The 18,544-nt window shown below is 67.1% G+C and overlaps 4 protein-coding genes and 1 long non-coding RNA gene across 5 annotated transcripts; 3 read left to right on the top strand and 2 right to left on the bottom strand.

The window, feature by feature from the left end:
* Positions 1-2: 2 nt before the first annotated feature.
* LOC142093440 (oxaloacetate tautomerase FAHD2B, mitochondrial-like) lies at positions 3-2,431 on the bottom strand. The gene is made up of 7 exons (XM_075174619.1): positions 1,469-2,431; positions 1,173-1,389; positions 1,026-1,085; positions 758-920; positions 453-561; positions 265-352; positions 3-172 (listed from the first exon to the last, which is right to left on the bottom strand). Exons 1-7 carry the CDS (start codon positions 1,651-1,653, stop codon positions 110-112), a joined length of 885 nt encoding a protein of 294 aa, XP_075030720.1. The 5' UTR covers positions 1,654-2,431; the 3' UTR covers positions 3-109.
* A 679-nt stretch (positions 2,432-3,110) lies between these two features.
* LOC142093523 (uncharacterized) lies at positions 3,111-6,111 on the top strand. Its single transcript, XR_012677443.1, has 2 exons — positions 3,111-3,256; positions 4,035-6,111. It is a non-coding gene; the product is annotated as an uncharacterized LOC142093523 (long non-coding RNA).
* On the bottom strand, positions 4,087-7,491 carry LOC142093522 (calsenilin-like). Its single transcript, XM_075174741.1, has 8 exons — positions 7,129-7,491; positions 5,637-5,761; positions 5,467-5,536; positions 5,279-5,349; positions 4,685-4,792; positions 4,497-4,601; positions 4,298-4,360; positions 4,087-4,134 (listed from the first exon to the last, which is right to left on the bottom strand). The coding sequence occupies exons 1-8, from the start codon at positions 7,229-7,231 to the stop codon at positions 4,087-4,089; spliced, it is 693 nt and encodes a 230-aa protein (XP_075030842.1). The 5' UTR covers positions 7,232-7,491.
* Positions 7,492-8,146: 655 nt separating this feature from the next.
* COX5B (cytochrome c oxidase subunit 5B) lies at positions 8,147-9,121 on the top strand. Its single transcript, XM_075174740.1, has 4 exons — positions 8,147-8,357; positions 8,449-8,522; positions 8,655-8,754; positions 8,832-9,121. The coding sequence occupies exons 1-4, from the start codon at positions 8,264-8,266 to the stop codon at positions 8,942-8,944; spliced, it is 381 nt and encodes a 126-aa protein (XP_075030841.1). The 5' UTR covers positions 8,147-8,263; the 3' UTR covers positions 8,945-9,121.
* Positions 9,122-10,651: 1,530 nt separating this feature from the next.
* Positions 10,652-14,164, top strand: PURB (purine rich element binding protein B). The gene has a single exon (XM_075174739.1). The coding sequence runs from the start codon at positions 10,663-10,665 to the stop codon at positions 11,680-11,682; it is 1,020 nt and encodes a 339-aa protein (XP_075030840.1). The 5' UTR covers positions 10,652-10,662; the 3' UTR covers positions 11,683-14,164.
* The last annotated feature ends 4,380 nt before the right edge of the window (positions 14,165-18,544 follow it).

Here is an 18,544-nt window from a genome sequence, read left to right as displayed (position 1 = left end):
CTGGGAGCAGGTACCCGCCCCGGCTCGTGGATTTATTGAACCCCACGGTGGGGTGGGGGGTGGGGGGGGGAAGGCAGCCGAATCGGGGCGAGATTTGGGGTGTCCGTCTTCACACCACCTTGTTGCAGATGGTGCCCAGCTCCTCGATCTCGCACTGCACCTCGTCTCCTCTCTGTGAGGGGCAGGGAGATGCTGGCAGCCCCCCTCTCGCCTTGTCCCCCCCCTTTTATGTCCCCGCTCTGCCACCCCAGCCCTTTCCCTCACCTTAAGAAACACGGGGGGCTTCCGAAAGACCCCCACACCAGGAGGGGTTCCCGTCAGCAAGATGTCCCCAGGGACCAGCGTGACAAACCTGGGGGGCGGAACGGGGATGGGAGGCGGCAGCCGTGGGCCCCCCCCCCTAATTCCCCGGGGAGCGGTGCTGGTGCCGCCAGCCCCCTCCCAGCACTTACTGGGAGACCCATGCGATGAGTTTGGGCAGCCTGAAGATGAGCTGGCTGGTGCTGCTGTCCTGCATCAGCCGCCCGTTGACGCTGCAGCGGATTCTCAGGTTGTGGACGTCTGCGGGGACGGAGGGGACTGCGTCACACCGGGAGGGGACGTGGGGACAAGCGCCGTGGGACCCCTGCCACCGCCAACACCCCCCCCCTTGGGGAAAACATGGATGTTTTGGGGCAAATTTGGTGCCTGCTGCCTCCTGTGTTAGCTGGGAAGGAGTCCCCGTCCTGTCCCCGTCCTGTCCCCGTCCTGTCCCCACCTGCCACCGCCTCTTTGGTGACGAGGGCTGGCCCCAGGGGACAGAAGGTGTCGAAGGTTTTCCCCAGCAGCCATTGCCTCCCGTTCCTCCTCATCTGCCAGTCCCGGGCGCTGACGTCGTTGGCCACCGTGAAGCCCACGACGTGGTCCAGCGCCGATGACTCCTTGGAGGGGGGGGGGGTGACAACGGGGACTCGCTTAACCGGGGCGGGGGGACACACACACCCACAGACCCCACCGAAACGAGGAGGGGGCCGGTGGGGGGTTACCTCGATGTGCCGCCCCTTCTTCCCGATGACGGCGGCCAGCTCCACCTCCCAGTCCACCTCCTGCGGGGAGAAGATGGGGGGGACTCGGAGGGGCTGCACCCCATGGCGGGGTTGGGGGGGGGGGGACAGGGTCCCGGGGGGACTCACGCTGCTCTCCTCGGGGTGCACGATGTCATCGAAGGGTCCGATGATGGCGCTGGGGAACTTGCTGAAGATGATGGGTTCCTTGGGGATCTTCACGTCCTGCTCCAGGCAGTGGTCGCGGTAGTTGAGCCCCACGCAGATCACCTTCTCCGGGTCCCCGACGGGCGCCAGGAGCCGCACCGTCCCCCGCGGCAGCCGGTGCCGGCCCGATTCCAGCGCCCTGCGGGGCCGGTGAGGCTCAGCGCCGGGGTGGGATCCGGCGGCGATGCCGGTGGTGACGCCGGCGCGGGGGCACCCACCTTTTGGCGGCGGCCAGGCCGCTCTGGCCGGTCTCCAGGAAGGCGCGCATGGAGCGGGGCAGCGCCGGCTCGGCCGCGCTCAGGTCCACCAGGCTCCCCCCGGCCGCCTCCTCCAGCCCCAGCCGGGGCTCGGCCCCCCCGGCCCCCCGGAACCGCACCAGCCGCATGGCCCCCGGCAGGCGCATCCGCCGCCTGCGGGTACCGGGGATCAGATCCTCAGGATCCCGCCCGGAGCAGATCCCGGCCACCGGCCGTTGGCCCCAGGGTGCTTGGGGCTGGGGACTTTGTGTCGTGTCCCCCCCCCGCAGGTGGATCCCTCCCGCACCGGGTGGGATCCCTGGGGCTGACACCCTGCCGTGGGGCGAGGAGGGGCCCTTGGGGAGAGGGGGAAGGGGCAGATCCCAGCACAGGAGGGATCCTGGAGGGAGGGGAGATCCCAGCACCAGGGTCCCCGGTGGAGGCGGAATAGATTCCTCCAGGGGGGACAGATCCCAGCATGGGACAGATTGGGAGGGGAGAGGGGATCAGGCCCTAATAAGGAAAGGCTGGGGACAGTGGATCCCTCCCCGGGGGGGGGGCAGATCCCAGCACGGACGAGATCCCCGGTGTGGCAGCGAAACCCTCCCACGGCAGGGAATGGATCCCAGCGTGGGACAGATCCAGGGAAGAGCTGGGATCTCCTAGCACACCAGATGAGGGGGAGCAGATCACCTGATCCCACACAGCCTGGATCCTGGGGGATCCCTGCAATCCTGCACAGCCCCCATCCCAGGGATCCCCCCGATCCCACACAACCCCAGTCCTGGGGGATCCCTCCCCCTGATCCCACACAGCCCCAACCCTGTGGGATCCCCCCAGTCCTGCACAGTGGGGATCCCTGGAGGATTCCCTCCCATGGTCCTGCACAGCCCCACTCCTGGGGGATCCCCCCCCGATCCCACACTGCCCTGATCCCGAGGATCCCCCCGATCCCAGGGGATCCCGCACTGCTCCGATCCCAGAGGATATCCCCCCACCCCAACGCCACTCAGCCCAATGCCAGGGATCCCCCCTGATCCCAGGAGATCTGCCCCGATCCCGCTCAGCCTGATCCCAGGGATCCCCCCGATCCCGCACAACCCCAGACCCGGGGGATCCTCCCCCTCCCCCCCCGATCCCACACAGCCCCGATCCCAGAGGATATCCCCCCCCACCCCGTACGAGCTCAGCCCGATCCCACGGAACGCCCCTGACTCCGGGGGATCCCCCCCCAATCCCGATCCCAGGGGATTCCCCCCGGACCCCCCCGATCCCGCTCAGCCCCGATCCCAGGGGTTTCCCCCTCCCCCGATCCCGAAGACCCCCCGATCCCGCGGTGCCCGGACCCGGGGGGGCGGACAGGGGATTCCCCGATCCCGGAGGGGGGGGGGGCACAGGGGATCCCGGTGCCACCTACGTCACGTGCCGCGTCACTCCCCTCTCGGCACGCGCCGACCCCGCTCCCCGCCTCAAGGTCCCCGCGCCGAGTCCCCGCCCCGCCCTCCGATCGACCAATGGGAACGCGGCGAAGGCGGGGCGGCGCCGGCCGCGCCACCAATGAGAGCCGGCGGCGTTCTGCCACGCCTCCCCTCCGCTGGAGGGGAGGGGCAGCGGCGTTGCTAGGATACGGGGAGCGGCCGCCATGACAGCGCCCCGCCGCCATGACAGCGCCGCCATGACGGCGCCGAGGCCGGGGCCGGCGGAGCCCCTGGCCGGGAGCGAGCCGGGCCCAGGCGGGTGTTTCTCACCTTTATTTCATGGAAACACGCAGTGAGTGAAGGAGCAACAGGCGGCTGCGGAGGAGGGGGCCGGGCCGGGGGAGGGGGGCCGGGGCAGGGGCCTGGCTGAGGTGCGGCCTGGTCTCCCTGGCCCATTTGTGAGGAGAAAAAAAGCAGAAATAACCCAAATCACCTTCCTGGCTGCATCCCGCCATTTCGGTGAGCGAAGCCACCTCTGCCACCGCCACCCCGGGGCTCGGCGTCGCCCTCTCCGGCCCTCGCAGCCGTTGACTTCCCCCTCGGCTCCCCGGGCGGCACGTTTCATCCCTAAATCGTCGCCATTTGTTTTATTTAGAAAATAAACCCTCTCTCCTCCTGCCGTTGGGAGGTGGGGAGCGGCCTCTCTCCTCGCTGTGGGTCCCCTTAAGCGATGGGCGGGATGGGGGGAGAGGAGGTTCCTGTGCTTTCAGTCGGCCTTCGGGAGCTGCCATTTCACGGCTGCGATACAGAACCCCCCCCTCCCCGGAGGGTCCCCTCCCCGAAGGCGCGCGTACCGGGGGAAGGGGGTCCGGCTTTGTGCTGCGGCGAGGTCTCCTGCACCACCCGGGGCAGAGGGATCCTCAGTTTTGGGGGGGGGGGGGGGGCTCTGCCCCCCAAAATGGGTCCGGCTGGCGGGGCGGGCATCGCCAGGCACCGTGTCGGGGAGGGCTCAGGCGGATGAGCCGGCAAAGTCGTCCGTATCTTTTCTCGTCTCTTGTAACTGGAGTGCCGGGAGCCAGGTGGATTATTTTCTTCTTTCCTTTAACCTCTCGTTTTGTTTGAAATTGTAGGAAAAAAAGTTCCCCTCGGGCGCTGGCGGGGCCGAGCGGGTGGTCCCGGATTCTAGATCACGTTTTCGAAGATCTGCATGGAGCTCATGATGTCCTCGTCCTGGTCGGGGCAGGAGGGAGAGGTCAGAGCCCCCGGTCCCCCTCCTCCCGTCATCCCCCGTCTCTCCTGCCCCCCCCAGCACGTCATTTTGGGACGAGACAAGGAACGGGGTTATGGCAGCGAGGAAGAGGAGGATGGCGGTGACGCCGAAGGCACCGCTCACCTTCTGGCACGTCTCCAGGAACTCCTCGAAGGTCACCACGCCGTCGCCGTTCCTGTCCATCTTCTGCAAGGGAACAGCGGGGGCTCAGCGGGGACGTCCCCGTCCCCAGCGGTGGTGACAAACCCCGGCCCGTGACACACCGGGGGGGTGTTTGGTGGCCGCCGGGAGGGGACAAGGGGACAAAGCGAGACGGTCTCACCTGGAAGAACAACTCCACGTGCTCGGCGGGCGCGCTGTCCCGCAGGGTGGGGTGGGTGCAGCGTCCCATCATGTCGTAGATGGACTTCATGATCTCCAGCATTTCCTAGGAGGGGACAGAGGGGGGGCAGGGTGACAAGAACCCTCCCCGCCGCCCCCCCAGTCCTCGTCCCCCTTGCCCCGTGTCACCTCCTTGGTGATGTAGCCGTCTTTATTAATATCGTAGAGGTTAAAAGCCCACTTCAGCTTCTGGTGCACCGTCCCCCGCAGCAAGACGGAGAGGCCGACGACAAAATCCTGCCGGAGAAACCGCGGCCGTCAGCGGCGACGTCCCACGGGCAACCGCCGGCACGCCCAGACCCCCGGGGACGGACCCCTGTCCCGCCCGGCTCGGCCGTTCGCCCCCCCCCTCCAACGGTGCCGCGGCGCTGCCATCGATCGCGGGACGCCCCGGGGGATTTTTTTTTTTTTCCTATTGATCCCATTTCTATTCTCGCTCGTAGCTATTTTTAATCACAACGGTAAAACCGGCGCCGGCCCCCCCCGCCAACCACCCCTGCCGCAGTGCCTGGAACTCTCCCGGCACAGGCTCGCGCCGTCGAGGAGTCCGAAAATTTTGGCTGCGCCCAGCTTTTATCCCCGACCGCGCGCGGGCGAGGGGGGAAGATCTGATGAATCACGCCGCTGGGCACGCTTACAGCCGGCCGCGGCTCCGGGAGCGCTGCGCCGGCACGGCTTTGCCGGGCGAGAAGCCGGGCGCGGCAGCGGTGCTGGGACGCTCACCTGGAAGCAGAGAGCCCCGCTGCGGTCGGCGTCGAAGGCGTCGAACAAGAAATGCGCGTAGGTGCTGGCGTCTGCGAGGGGGGGGGAAGACGAGAGCCGGTGAAGCCCCCTCCCGCCCCGGCACGCGCCGGGATCGGGATCCAGCCCCCCTCCGACTCCCCCACGCCTCGGGGGTCCCCCCAACTCACCGCCTTGGGGGAAGAACTGCGCGTAGATGAGCTTGAAGGTCTCCTCGTCCACGAGGCCGCCGGGACACTCCTGGGGAGGAGAGCGGGCGCCCGGTGAACCCCGGCTCCACCAAAATTCGCCCCGCGGGGCGGGGGGCCGGGGCGAGGGTCCCCCCCCCGCCCCCACTCACGTTCTTGAAGCCGCGGTAGAGGGATTGCAGCTCCTTCTTGGTGAACTTGGTCTGCGCCAGCAGCTGCTCCAGCCCCTCGGGTTGGTGCCGTACGGCCGAAAGCTCCAGCTCGGCATCGCCGCCGTCTGCCGGCAAAGACCCCCGTGGCTCCGGCAACCTTTCCGCATCATCCCGCGCTTGATCCGGGCTGGTTCCAGCCCCGGATCCGACCTTGCTTAAAACCAAACCCCTCGACCCGGTGACGAAGCCCAAATTCTCCTCGTGCCGGGAGGAAAACCGGGGAGCTCCGGGTTTCACATCCCGAGGGAGAAGCCGGCCGACCCGGAGGGTTTCCCCAGGAGCCGCCGGACCCGTGCCCGCCTCCGGCAGCACATTCCTGGGGCGCGGAATATCCCGGAGCCGCCTCTCACCCTGACCCCGCTAATGCTCCCTCCCGCCCGCGGAAGGTAATTAATAAATGATGGCTCATTAATAATTCCAGCTTGGGAAGCCCCCGCGGAGCCGTTCAGCGCCGAGACGGGGATATCGGGAACTTCGGGCTGGGAAAACCGGGCCAGGGTTGGGAAGAGGCTCCGCCGTGCCGCATCGGTAGGGACACCCCGGAAAACCCCGGGGTCCCCTGGGTGCTGCCGTGGGGGGGTGTAACCCCCCCCCATCTCCTGCCGAGCCGGGGGTGCCGGGGGGTGCCGGGGCAGCGCCGAGCCCCTTCCATGCGGCTGGGGTGGGGTTGGGATTGGGGGGTCCCCAGTGTCCATCTCAGGGAGGATTTGGGGGGTCAGTGGGCGATTGGGGGTCCCCCCGTGTCCTGTCTCCAGAGGGTTTTGGGGGTCGATGTGGGCTCAGAGGCCCCCAGCATCCACCTCAGGAGGCTTTTGGGGGTCAGTGTGGCCTGGGGGGTCCCCAACATCCCACCTCAGGAGGGTTTTGGGGGTCAGTGTGGCCTGGGGGGTCCCCAACATCCCACCTCAGGAGGGTTTTGGGGGTTGACGCAGGCTCAGAGGCCCCCAATGTCCCACCTCGGGGAGGTTTGGGGGTCACTGTGGGCCGGGGTCCCCCCGTCATCCTGTCCCGGGGGTTGACAGGGGCGCGGAGGCCCCCAGCATCGCCCCTCAGGAGGGGTTTGGGGGTCAGCATGGGCTGGGGGGTCCCCAGCATCCCCTCAGTGGGGTGTTTTGGGGGGGCCGGAGCCGGCCCAGCCCCTCGGGGAAGGTCAGAGCAAGGCTGGGCCATGACGCGGCAAGTGCGGGGGGCAGGGCGGGGGGCTGCCGGCTCCCCCCGCACCCCCAAACCCTCAGCCTTCACCCCCAAACCCTCCTCTGAGGTGGTGCCCCCCCAAAAAAAAGCAGGTTTTACCCCACGGGGACCATTTTTTGGGCCCAACAGGTCCTTTAACCCGGGGCGGGGGGAAGGATGGGGACACCCCAAGATGCGGCGGGGGGGGCTGAAAAGAAATGAAATTAATTAATTAAAATTAATTAAGGGGGGGTGTTACCTTCCACGGAGATGGGCTCCAGGATGCCGAACTGCTTGAGGACGGCGATGAAGAGGAGGATGACCACGGCCACGGCGCACAGCTCCATGCCCTGGATGCCCATGGCCGGTGGGGGGGGGACCGGTGTCGGGGTGTCCGCTGTCTGTGTGTCCGTGTCCCCCCCCCCTCCCCCCTAAAAAAATAAAAAGCGGGGCACCCCGGGGTGGGGGTGAGGGTGCTGGCGGGTGCCGTCCCGGCGAGCGCTGGGGCGGCTGCCGCGGGGCCGGCCTGCGCCGTCCCGTCCTGCCCTCCTCCCTTGGCAGGCGCCCACGGCCCCCCCCCGCGCCGCCACCCTCGCTGCCATTTTTTTTTTTTTTACCATATTTTCTCCTTTCAGGTTTTTTTTTATTCCCACCCCCACCCCAAAGGAGGCCGGGGGTGCTTAGGGTGCTGCCTCCCTTCCCCGCCGGCCGCCCCCCGCAGCACCCATGGGTGCCCCTTCATCCCAGCCTGCAAAAACGGGGAGGGGGGGGTCCCAAACTTGCGCAGGCCTTAAAATGGGGTAAAAAAAGGTTGGTTTCGCCCCCCCTCCTCGGGCGGTAACGACCCCCCCGCCCCGTGGCCCCTTTGGGGGGGGGTTAATCGGAGGCAATTAGCGCCGGGGTGGCTAACGAGCGGCGCGGGGATCGATGGGGATGAGTAAGCAGCCGAGGGCTCCCTGGGGGGGTGGGGGGGAAACTGAGGCAGGGGGGGCCGGGGGGCTGTCCCTGCCCCCCCCGGCCCCGGGGACATCGTCCCTGTCCCCCCGGGTGCCCCCCCACGGCCACCCCCCGTCACCCCTCCCCAGCTCCTGCTGACCCCTGGGGTCGCACAGAGGGGCGGGGCTTCTGCCTCAGGGGTGGGGCTTCTACTCCCAGGGGCGGGGCTTCTGCTCCAGGGGCGGGGTTTCTATCTCAGGGGCGGGGCTTCTAGCCTAGGGGCGGGGCTTCTATCCCGGGGCGGGGCCTGTTGCTAAGGGCGGGGCTGTGGTCGCGGGGGGCGAGGCGCGCCCACCGCCCAAGGGGCGTGGCCGAGCCGCGCTCCCCGCCCCGCAGTGCCGCCACTTCCGCTTCCGCCGCCGCGCCCGGAAGTGCTGTTCGCCGCTGCCGCCGCCGCCATGGCCTCAAGGTTACTGCGGGTGAGCGCGGCCCTGCGGCTGCTGCCCGCCGCCTCCGCCCGCGCCGCGCCCGCCCGCTGCCTCGCCGTGCCCGGTGAGTGAGTGAGTGGAGGGGGGGGGAACCGGGAGGGGCGGCGGCGGCAAGGTGAAGCCGCGGCCTCCCGTCTGACCGCGGTGCCCCGCAGGCGGCCTCGCCAGCGACGAGGAGCAGGCGACGGGGCTGGAGCGGAAGGTGCTGGAGGCCATGAACAAGGGCCTGGTGAGTGCGGGCGGGGGCGGGGGGTTCGGGGGGGGGGGTTCGGGTGTGCCGGGGGGTGCGGGGCAGGGTCTGGGGGTGCGGGGCAGGGTCGGGGGGTGCCCCCCCCGCTCACCCCGCCCCCCCCGCCCCCAGGACCCCTACAGCATGTTCCGGCCAAAGCGCTACGCGGGCACCAAGGAGGACCCGAACCTCGTCCCCTCCATCGGCACCAAGCGCATCGTGGGCTGCGTCTGTGAGTGACACCCCCCTTGTCCCCCCCCCTCCCCCTCCGTGTCTCCCTCCCTCCCACCCTCCTCTTCCTCCTCCCAGGCGAAGAGGACAACAGCTGCGTCGTCTGGTTCTGGCTGCACCAGGGGGAGGCCCAGCGCTGCCCCTCCTGCGGCGCCCACTACAAGCTGATCCCCCACGAGCTGCCCCACTGAGGCACCCACGGGGCGGGGGGTGGGGGGGGAACTGCACTGACACCCCCACCCCCCAGCACCCACTGGGGGGCCCGTGGGTCACGCCCCCCTCCCCCCCACCCAGCACCCACTGGGCGTCTTCTGGGCCTGCCTCCCCCCGCTGTGTGTGCCCCCCCGTATAAAGAGTTTGTGTGTGGAGACCCGGGCTCTGTCTGTGCGGGGGGGGGGCGGGGGGCAGCACCCATGGGTGCAGCGGGGGGGCGGGGGCAGCACCCATGGGTGCAGCGGGGGGGCGGGGGGCAGCACCCATGGGTGCAGCGTGGGGGGGGGGGCAGCACCCATGGGTGCAGCGTGGGGGGGGGGGCAGCACCCATGGGTGTAGCAGGGGGTGGGGGGCCAGGCCATGGGGGTGAATTTATAGCTATTACTGTCATCACGAGCTGGGGGGGGACACTGGGGGGGGGTGGGAAGCGCTCATGACCTCGGAGGGGGGTATTTGGGGTGGGGGGGACCCCACCTTCACCCTCCCTGCACCCTGGGAATGGGGGGGGTCCTGGGGTGCAGCCTTGGTGTCCCCCTGGTTGGGTGGGGGGAGCTCCAGAAGCAAGACCTGCTTGACAGCCTTGACCCCCTCCCCAAAAATAAGCCCCCACCCACCAAGGGGGGGGCTGGATTCCCCCCCTCCCACACAAGGTGTCCCCCCAAAATGGTGGTCTGGGCTGCACCCCACCCCTCTGTGCCCTGGGGGGGCTCTCTGTCCGCACCGGGGGGGCCACAACTGGGCGCTGTCCTCCACGGTGGCCGCACCGCGGGGCCGGGGTGGTGTCCCCGGGGGTGTCAGTGGCCCCCTGAGGTCCCGGTAGCCCACGGCCACTCGCCTGTCACCACCCCGTCACCCCTGCGGACGGGCTCCTCCCGGGAGGGGGGGCTGAACCCCCTCGGGCCCCTCCCCCGCGCAGACGTTGCTCCTCAACGCAGGGCCCCGCGCTCACGGAACCCGCCGGCGCCGCGGCCGTTCCTGGCCCTCCTCGCTCCCGCCGGCGGGCACAAACCACCCCGGGGGCTCTTGGCGCCCGCGTGACCTCAGACCTCTCCGGACAACGGGGGGGGGGGCCCCGCGCTCGGCTGTCCCACGGGCGGGTGCCCCTCGGGGCCGGACCCTCCCGGGGCTCCCCCGGCCGTGGGGCGGCCCCTGCCCCGGCAGCAGCTCCCGGGGGGTCCCCGGCGGCTGCCAGATCCCCGGTGTGGCTCCTCCTGCCGCTGACGTGATCGATGACGCCAGGCTGGCCGGCCATGACGTCATGCAGGCCGGAGGGGGCGGGGCTCCGGGCCTCACCGCCGGCACCACCCTCCTCCCGCGCGCGGCCAATGGGAGCTGCCGGCGGGCGTGACTGGCAGCCGGGAGCGGCGGGGCTGCTGGTGACGTCACGGCGCCGCGCTTCGGGGACCGGCGTGGGGCGGGGCTTGGCCATCCCCGAGCGCGGCCCGCCCGCGGGGCGTGGCTCCGGCGGGGGGGGCGTGGCTGCGGCGGCGGCAGAGGGCGCGCGGGGACGCGGCGGGCGGGGCCTTCCCCCGCCCCACGTGAGGCGGGAGGGGCGGGAGGGAGGGCGCCCGCGGCGGAGTGCGGCGGTGACGTCACCCCTGTCGCAGAGGGGCGGGGCGGGGCGCGGGGCCGCGCGCCGGAAGCGGGGCGGCGCGCGCGGAAGGGCCGGCGCGGGGCGGGCGGGCGGACGGACAAGATGGCGGACGGGGACAGCGGCAGCGAGCGCGGCGGCAGCGGCAGCGGCAGCGGCGGGTTCGCGACCGCCCGCGGCGGAGGCGGGCCCGGGGCCGGCGGGGGGGCCGGCGGCGGCGGCGGGGCGGGCCCGGAGCAGGAGACGCAGGAGCTGGCCTCGAAGCGGCTGGACATCCAGAACAAGCGGTTCTACCTGGACGTCAAGCAGAACGCCAAGGGCCGCTTCCTGAAGATCGCCGAGGTGGGGGCGGGCGGCTCCAAGAGCCGCCTCACGCTCTCCATGGCGGTGGCCGCCGAGTTCCGCGACTACCTGGGCGACTTCATCGAGCACTACGCCCAGCTGGGGCCCTCCAGCCCCGAGCAGCTGGCCCAGGCCGCCGGCCCCCCCGGCGAGGACGGCGCCGGCCCCGGTCCCCGCCGCGCCCTCAAGAGCGAGTTCCTGGTGCGGGAGAACCGCAAGTACTACCTGGACCTGAAGGAGAACCAGCGCGGGCGCTTCCTCCGCATCCGCCAGACCGTCAACCGCGGCCCCGGCGGGCCGGGGGGCTTCCCGGGCGGCCCCCCCGGGCTGCAGAGCGGCCAAACCATCGCCCTGCCCGCCCAGGGGCTGATCGAGTTCCGCGACGCCCTGGCCAAGCTGATCGACGACTACGGGGGCGAGGAGGACGAGCTGGGCGGCCCCGGGGGCGGCGGGCCGGGCGGCGGGGGGCTCTACGGGGAGCTGCCCGAGGGCACCTCCATCACCGTGGACTCCAAGCGCTTCTTCTTCGACGTGGGCTGCAACAAGTACGGCGTCTTCCTGCGGGTGAGCGAGGTGAAGCCGTCCTACCGCAACGCCATCACCGTCCCCTACAAGGCCTGGGCCAAGTTCGGCGGCGCCTTCTGCCGCTACGCCGAGGAGATGCGCGACATCCAGGACCGCCAGCGGGACAAGCTCTACGACCGACGCGCCGGACCGCCGGGTCCCGGCAGCGGCAGCGGCGCCGGTGACGACTCCGACGGCGACGACGTGGACGACGACTGAGCCTCCCCCGCCCTGAACCCCGTCGCCGGCCCCCCCCCGACCCCTCCCCGACCCCCCCCGGGCCCCCCCTTTCCCCCCCACCCCCCCCGCGACGGGGCGAGGGGGGCCCCGACACCCCCCCCCCCCCCCCGCCGCCCGCCGCCGGAGGGGGAGAGAGGAACCGGCCCGACCGCGGCGCCGACCGCGTCCCTCCCTCCTCCGCACGCACCCCGCCGCCGCCGGGACGAGCCGCCACCGTCCCCCCGCCGCGGGGGACCCGCCGCCGGCGCCCTCCTCCCCGCAGCCCCGAGGACTCTTCTGCTTTTCGGGCGGGGGGTCGGGGTGGGGGGGGACCCCGCCCGGATCCCCTCTCCTCTCCCAAAGCCCGACACGGTGCCCCCCCCACCACCACCATCGAAACCAGCATCCCGGCGCCCACGCCGCGCGGAGGGGAGCCGCCCCGCGCCGAAGCCCTCGCCGGCGGAAGAGGAGCCGAGCAGGGGGGAGAGCGGCGGAGCCGGCGAGCGGGAGCTTTCGGAAGCGAGAGCCGGGGCGGGGGGGGGGCGGCGTCTGGACCAACGGCCGTTCTCTCTCCTTTTATTTTTTCCCTTTATTTTCCTTCTTTTTTTTTTCCCCCCCTTCTGCCCCCCCCCACCCCCCACCTTTTCCAGATTTCTGATTTTTTTTTTTTTTTTTTTTTTTTTGGGGATGCAAACTGCTAAACTCCGGGCGCCCGAACTGGAACCCGCACCCGAGCTAGCGCCAAGCTGGCAGGTCCCTGAAAATTAAGGAAGACTTTCTGGGTTTGGATGATTTAGTGCTATTCCCCCCACCCCCCCCCCCCGCCCCGTTTCCCCCCCGGTGGCGGGGGTGGCAGAGAGAGGCAGGTTCCCGCAGGCACAAAGCACAAGGAAAGCTCGACGGGGCGCAAGATCTTCCCCTTCTCTCCAAATAAGGCGGCCTCCGGCGAGCGCCGGCTCCGTACCGGGAAGGCCCGGCCGGGTTTCCTTCCCGTTTTACCCTTTCGCCGGCACAACCGGCACCGAAGGCGGCGGCGCCGGGACCCTCGGGCACCGTAATCCGCCCCTTCTCCTCTTTTTTTGTTTTTTTTTTCTTCCCAAAACCAACTCGCCGCCTTTCCTCAGTACCTCACGCCGCGGCGGCGGCTCGGTAGCACCGGCGAGACTCCGCGCCCCGGCAGCCGGGGCCTCCGGTGTTGTTTTTTTTTTTGGGGGGGTTTGGGGGTTTTTTTCCCCTTTTTTTTTTTTTTTTTTTTTGTTTTTACCACCTTGGCCACACTGGCTCTGCCGCCTCGGCCAGCCGCGCCGGAGCCAGCGGGGTCCCTCCAGCCATCACCTCCCGCATTAAATGGATTTTTCCACTCTCAAATGGTCTTTTTTTTTTTTTCTTTTTTTTTTTCCCCCCCTCTCTTTTTTTAGCTAAATCGGGTCAATCCTGCCCTTTCCAGAAAGGTATTTTTTTAGCCACGTTATCCCAGGAACTCTGAACTGGTTGGGGTTCATCGCTCTTCATTCCAAAGTTTCAGGTCTTCTCGTCCGACGGCTTCTCCAGTTTTAGGACTTTTTTTTAAATTAATTTTTTCCGCTATTTTTTGGGAGCCTGCGCACGCCCGCCTTCCGATCTCAGCTGCCTCCTTAATTTATTGTCGCGGATCCCGGCGTCTCCCTCTCTCCGCTCGCTCCGTATTTATTGGGAAGCGAGGAACGGCCGGCAGCGACTCGTCTGCGCAAGGCGGGGAGGGGGGACGACGCCAACTCCGTCCCCCGCCTCGCCCCAAAACCCAGCAGAGCCCCGGGGGACGTTGTCTGTCCGTCCGTCCGTCCTCCAAACCCCGTCCTGCCCTTCTCCGCCTCCGTAGCTCTTTTTAAAGGGATTTTTAAACGCAAAATTTCTTCCGTTTATCCCATTTTTAATTCTTCTCCGTCGCAAAGGACTGGGTTTCCTCACTCACACGGGAGCAATAGTCTTTTATCTCGATGTCCGAACCGCGTCCGTACTGTATTTTGTACCCTAAGGCAGCTCTTTCCAGTGACGTCCTGCTGTATTCGCCCATCGTCCCGTTCTTGTGTGCGCGCGCCTTCCGTTCTTTGCCGCGGAGAAAACGCCCGAACGCCGCCGACGGCTCCGGATCGGGGGAGACGGCGGCCACCGCTCAGCCGCCCCGGGGGGGACGCCCCGGCTCCGCGGTGATGGACTTGCCGGCGTTCGGCTGCCGGTTGCAAAGACGCAGGCGGTACCTCTCCTTTTATTTTTGAAGAGGATCATATATATATATATATATATATATATATATAAAAAAATATATATATATTCTTTTTTTTTTTTTTTTTTTGGCTGAATTGCGGTAATTTAGCCTTACCTTTCTACTCTGGGATAGCGGCGGGGTCGCCGCCGGCCCGGCTCGGCTCTCGGTAGCCGCCTAGGAAATACGTGGAAGAGGAAAAAAGGCAAGAAACGCCAAAAAAAAAAAAAAAAAACCAAAAACACCACCAAAACAAAACCAACAAAACACAAACCCAGGACCCAGCGCCGCAGACGGCGTTCGCTCTGGCAGCCGGAAACCTTTCTCCTGCCGGAGAAGCGACGCATCTGTACAGAAACCTTCCGCAGCTCCATTTGACCTTCCACAAATGGGTGAGAAGAGCAGAGCGCGTCGGGGGAAGAAATCTCACAGCGAAAAAACCATCAAAAACCAAGAAAAATGAGAAAGGAAAAACAAAAAAAAAAAAGGTGTTTTTTTTTTTAACCTGCCGGCGGCCGGCGAGAGCGATTCGGAGAGGCGGGCGGACGCGCCACGGGTGCGAGCGAGGACTCGGGTGGTTTCTGCGAGGGGGGAGACGGGGTTTTTTTTTGGTGAGTTTTGGGGTTTTTTTCCAGTCGGTTCAGCCTGCGGACGGCGGGGTGGGGCTGCCGAGGGGGGGGGAGCCGGCGGGGAGCCCCCCTCCCGGCGCCGCGGAGCGTTCCCCGAGGAAAAGCGGGACGACGGTTACGCCGAAGCCGTGCTGCCCACGCCGGCCTCTCTCCGCGGACTGGACCTCGTCGTCGCCAAAAACGCCTGCCTGCAGCCGGGGCGCGGGGAATCCGGCGGCGGCGGCGGCGGCGCGCGCGCGGCGGGTCGGAGGGTTTGGTTGTTCCCTTATATATATGTATATACACATATGTGTGTGTGTGTGTGTATATATATGAGATTTGGTTGGGGTTTATTTTTTTGGTTTGGATTCTGTAGAAAACAGGCAAATTGCTTTTTTTTTTTAAGTTGTTTTTTTTTTTTTTTTAAACCGGAAGGGGGGGGAAAAAAATGTCCCGAATTCTTGGAGCTTCCAGATTTCTGTTGCCCCAGGAGGGACGGTTTGAGAGCGCGACTATCGCTGTACAAAAAAGAAATCTTGTAAATCTTGTATAGCACCCCAAAATCAATGTAAATACCCAAAACGTCCGGGCCGAGAGCCGGGAGCCGTCGGTGGCTCCGTTAAAAGTTAAAACCGCTTCAATTTTTTTTCCCCCCAAGAGAAAAATATGGAAGAAAATGGGAATTATCCTGCCTTGTTTCCAGCCATTTTGGGGTCACGGGCACGAGAGTCCCCTCGTGGTCCCTCGCTGCCGGCGGAGGACGACTCGGGGGGAGGTGACCGGTCCCCGGGGCTGCTGTGCCGGGGAGAGCGGCGATTTCTCTTGTTGGCGATAAAAAAAAAAAAAAAAAAAACCCCACCAACCCCCTCGCCGGCTTCTCTTTTAAAAAAGAAAAAAATTTAAAAAAAAAAAAAAAAAAAAGAAAAAAATAGAAAAAAAAAAGAAGCGTGAGCGAGTGATGACGGTACTTGAGCTGATGCACGAGGAATCTCTCAGCAGATATTTGCCGCCGCGCTCGCCGGGAGAGGGTTCCCGGTGGGAAATCTGAACCGGCTCGGCGTCGCAGCGGCTCGCCGGCGTCTCCGTGGATGCTCGGAGAGGTGTTCCTCGTAGGGCGAGGCTCGGCCGCGGGCGCCGTCGCCCTCCTCTTCCTCGCGGAGCCGGTCGAGCCAGCGGTGCCTGTGCCAAGCGGAGCTGGCGTTCGGTGTGTTGGCGCGAGATCCCAAATCCAGGCGCCGGAATGGATCTCGGATCGAGCCAAGCCGGGAGAGGAACAGCCGGTGAAGAGCGCGGCACCGGCGTCGGCGGCTTCTCACCGCAGCGGTGGCGACCGTCGGGCTGGCGGTCGCAGGCGAGACCTCAGACCCCGCGCCGGTGTCTGGCGCCATGGTTTGGGGTTACCGGTGGCGTCGAGGCCCTCGGAACCACGGCGTTCCCGGCGAGCGAGAGGCCCCGGGGATTTCTGGCCTCGGAGCAGCGCCGACGCAGCGGCCAAGAGCGGGTCCGGCACGGGCGGCTCTCCCCGGGCAGAGGTGGAAACGTGCCGGCCGGTTGGTAAAACGTCGGCGCGGGAGAGAAGCGGATCCTCCTCCAGAGCCGCCGGGGCCGGGACTGGCTTCGGCCAATATCTGCTGAGAGACCAAAACGTTCACCCCGAAGTACCTTGACGAAAGAAGAAAGTTTTATTCCTCTTATTTTTTTAATGAAAGAAAAACAAAAAATAAAGCAAACCATGCACTTTAGGCGGCCCAGCGCGGGGCTGCCGGCGCCCGGGGGGGGGGGGATCCCGTCCCCCCCCTCTCCCTTCCTCTGCGGCCGGCGGGGCGGCTTCGGGAGACGCCGGGGAGCGGCCGGCGGTTGCCGAAGGCAGGTCCTGGATTTTACCACTAGCAAAGACGACGCCCGACGTGACGAACTCCTCATGCTAGCGAGCACTCCTTACCGTAGCAGATTTTTGCAAATGGAGTTTTACAAGTCTATATTTAAAGAATTGTATGTTTGTAACAAATAAAAAGTATGCGGAAAAGTGAATGAAAAACCCAGCCCGGCCCCGACTCGCTGCTTGGGGGGGTTGAGGGGTCCCCAACTGTCCCTGGGGGGGTCTTACTGGTGCCACCGTTAAGGGATGGGGTGGATAGGGTGGCCCTGTGGCGTTGTGGGGGTGTCTTGGGGACCCTCAGGGCTCGGGGGGACACACACGGGTGTCCTGAGGGTTGGGGGTGGCACAGAGGGGGCACGTGGGGTCCCCCACGCGCGTTGTCCCCAAGCAGGGCCCTGTCCCCAGACCCGGGGCGGCTGTGGGGGGCACCGCGGGGAGTTGGGGGGCACGTGGGGGGGTGCAAGGGCTGGGCAGCGTGGGGAGGGAGGAGGGTTTGGCATGGCACACGCGTGTTGCGTGTGTCACGGCTCAGGCAGGCACGCTGGCCTGCGCAGACGGGCCCGGCAAGCCATGTGCGCAGGCGTAAGGCGTGTGCGCAGGCGTGTGTGAGGCGTGTGCGCCGTGCACGCGGCTGCGTGGCGTGTTCACAGCCGTGTGCGTGGCGTTGCGGCCCGCGCCGGGCAGTCCCGTACCGCCACCGGCAGCGAGGCAGCCCCGCGTCCGGCCGGCGTGCGGTGACGCAGGCGCCGCAGCCCGCGCCACATTTAGCTCTGCGGCTCCCTGCGGGCACGGGCTCATCTGAGGACACGAGCGGGAGCCGCCTGCGCATGAGCCGCTGCCGCCCGCCGCGGCACCGCAGCCCCGCCGCCGCTGCCTGTCCCCGGCGCTGCAGGCAACCGGGGCTCTGGCCTGACCCCCGTCCCCGGGGGGCTGGATCCCCTCTGACCGGGGTCCCTCACCCCTCAGGCCCCTCGGGGAGCAGCTGGCAGCGTCCCCAGGCACTCCATCCCCCGGATGCCGGGGTGGGCAGCTGCTCCAGCCCCCCTTGGACGGAGCCGGGGGGCTGTGGGGGGAGCACTGGGGACAGCTGGGGGGGCCCTGGGGACGCAGCAGGCGCCTGCAGCAGTTGCTGCCCGCGGGGCAGGTGCCGGCAGAATTCCCCGCCGGGGGGAGCGGGAGCAGCTGCGAGGCCGGGGGGCTCAGGGCCCCCAGCTCCTTGCCCGCAGCAGGGTCACCCGGGCACCCCGAGCCCCCCCCCCAGCAGCTGTAGCGAGGGGCAGGGGCTGCACGGTGCCCCCCACACACCCTGCCAGGTCCTGGAGGGAAACTGAGGCACGGGATACCCAGGGTGGGACAGTGAGAGTGCAAAGGTGCCTTCCTCGTCCCTCTCCTCTCCTCCTCCTCCTCCCCAGCCCGGCACTCCCCTACCTGCTCCATCGTCGGCAGAGCCAAAGGGCAGGGCAGGCTCCAGGGCTCCTTCCACCATGCCGAGGCTGGGGCTCCACCGCGCGAGGGCCTCTTGAGCTCCCGAAGCTGCCGCTCCTGTTAGTCATCAACCCTCGCTCTCTAAAATCCAAAGTTTCTCTTCTAAAATTAACCTTGTCACGTAAATCGGGTTCGATTCGATGCCAGAACAGGCTCATCATGAGAAATTAAGAATTTTTATTTCCCGTCCCTAACACCACACCGACCTCCGATGCGGACCAGAAATTTTTTGGGCTTTTTTTGGCCATATTTTATCCCTGCCGTTTCCAGCGACCATCCCTTCTGCCTCTCAACGCCCCCCCCGTGCTCCGTCCCAAATCCCCCCCCGGGGCTGACAGGGACGGCCGGTGTTACCCCACTGCCGCTGCCCTTCTTCTCCCTTATCTCGCCCTACGGGGCAGGACCAGCCTTTATTTCTGTATTTCCTGAAAAACACACAGGGACGGACTCAGGCACCGCTCTCCCGAGCCACCCCCGGGCCTCAGCGTCACCTGGGGGGGATTCCCCTCACCTCGGTGCTGCCCAGGCCGGCCGCTGCCTCCTCCAGGCACGGAGCTGGCACTGTCAGCAGCCGGGCTGGGCCCGGCGCAGCGGCTTGTAACCGAGGTGGAAGCCTCCCTGGGCTGCGCCTCAGGCCCGAGCCCTTCA

This window comes from Calonectris borealis, chromosome 27, assembly GCF_964195595.1.
Source record: "Calonectris borealis chromosome 27, bCalBor7.hap1.2, whole genome shotgun sequence".
Classification (NCBI taxonomy): Eukaryota; Metazoa; Chordata; class Aves; order Procellariiformes; family Procellariidae; genus Calonectris; species Calonectris borealis.
The sequence above is the reverse complement of the archived record's forward strand: the minus strand, read 5'-3'. Positions and strand labels throughout refer to the sequence as shown.

Excerpts from the sequence above, each read along its gene's own strand:
- LOC142093440 (XM_075174619.1), bottom strand. The coding sequence starts at position 1,653 with ATGCGCCTGCCGGGGGCCATGCGGCTGGTGCGGTTCCGGGGGGCCGGG. Across the intron at positions 1,390-1,468 it reads GGCCTGGCCGCCGCCAAAAG|GGCGCTGGAATCGGGCCGGC; the intron begins GTGGGTGCCCCC and ends CCGGCCCCGCAG. Across the intron at positions 562-757 it reads CACCAAAGAGGCGGTGGCAG|ACGTCCACAACCTGAGAATC; the intron begins GTGGGGACAGGA and ends CCGTCCCCGCAG.
- LOC142093522 (XM_075174741.1), bottom strand. The coding sequence starts at position 7,231 with ATGGGCATCCAGGGCATGGAGCTGTGCGCCGTGGCCGTGGTCATCCTC. Across the intron at positions 4,361-4,496 it reads ACGTGGAGTTGTTCTTCCAG|AAGATGGACAGGAACGGCGA; the intron begins GTGAGACCGTCT and ends GTTCCCTTGCAG. Across the intron at positions 4,135-4,297 it reads TCCTGGAGACGTGCCAGAAG|GACGAGGACATCATGAGCTC; the intron begins GTGAGCGGTGCC and ends TGCCCCGACCAG.
- COX5B (XM_075174740.1), top strand. The coding sequence starts at position 8,264 with ATGGCCTCAAGGTTACTGCGGGTGAGCGCGGCCCTGCGGCTGCTGCCC. Across the intron at positions 8,523-8,654 it reads AGGCCATGAACAAGGGCCTG|GACCCCTACAGCATGTTCCG; the intron begins GTGAGTGCGGGC and ends CCCCGCCCCCAG. Across the intron at positions 8,755-8,831 it reads GCGCATCGTGGGCTGCGTCT|GCGAAGAGGACAACAGCTGC; the intron begins GTGAGTGACACC and ends TCCTCCTCCCAG.
- PURB (XM_075174739.1), top strand. The coding sequence starts at position 10,663 with ATGGCGGACGGGGACAGCGGCAGCGAGCGCGGCGGCAGCGGCAGCGGC.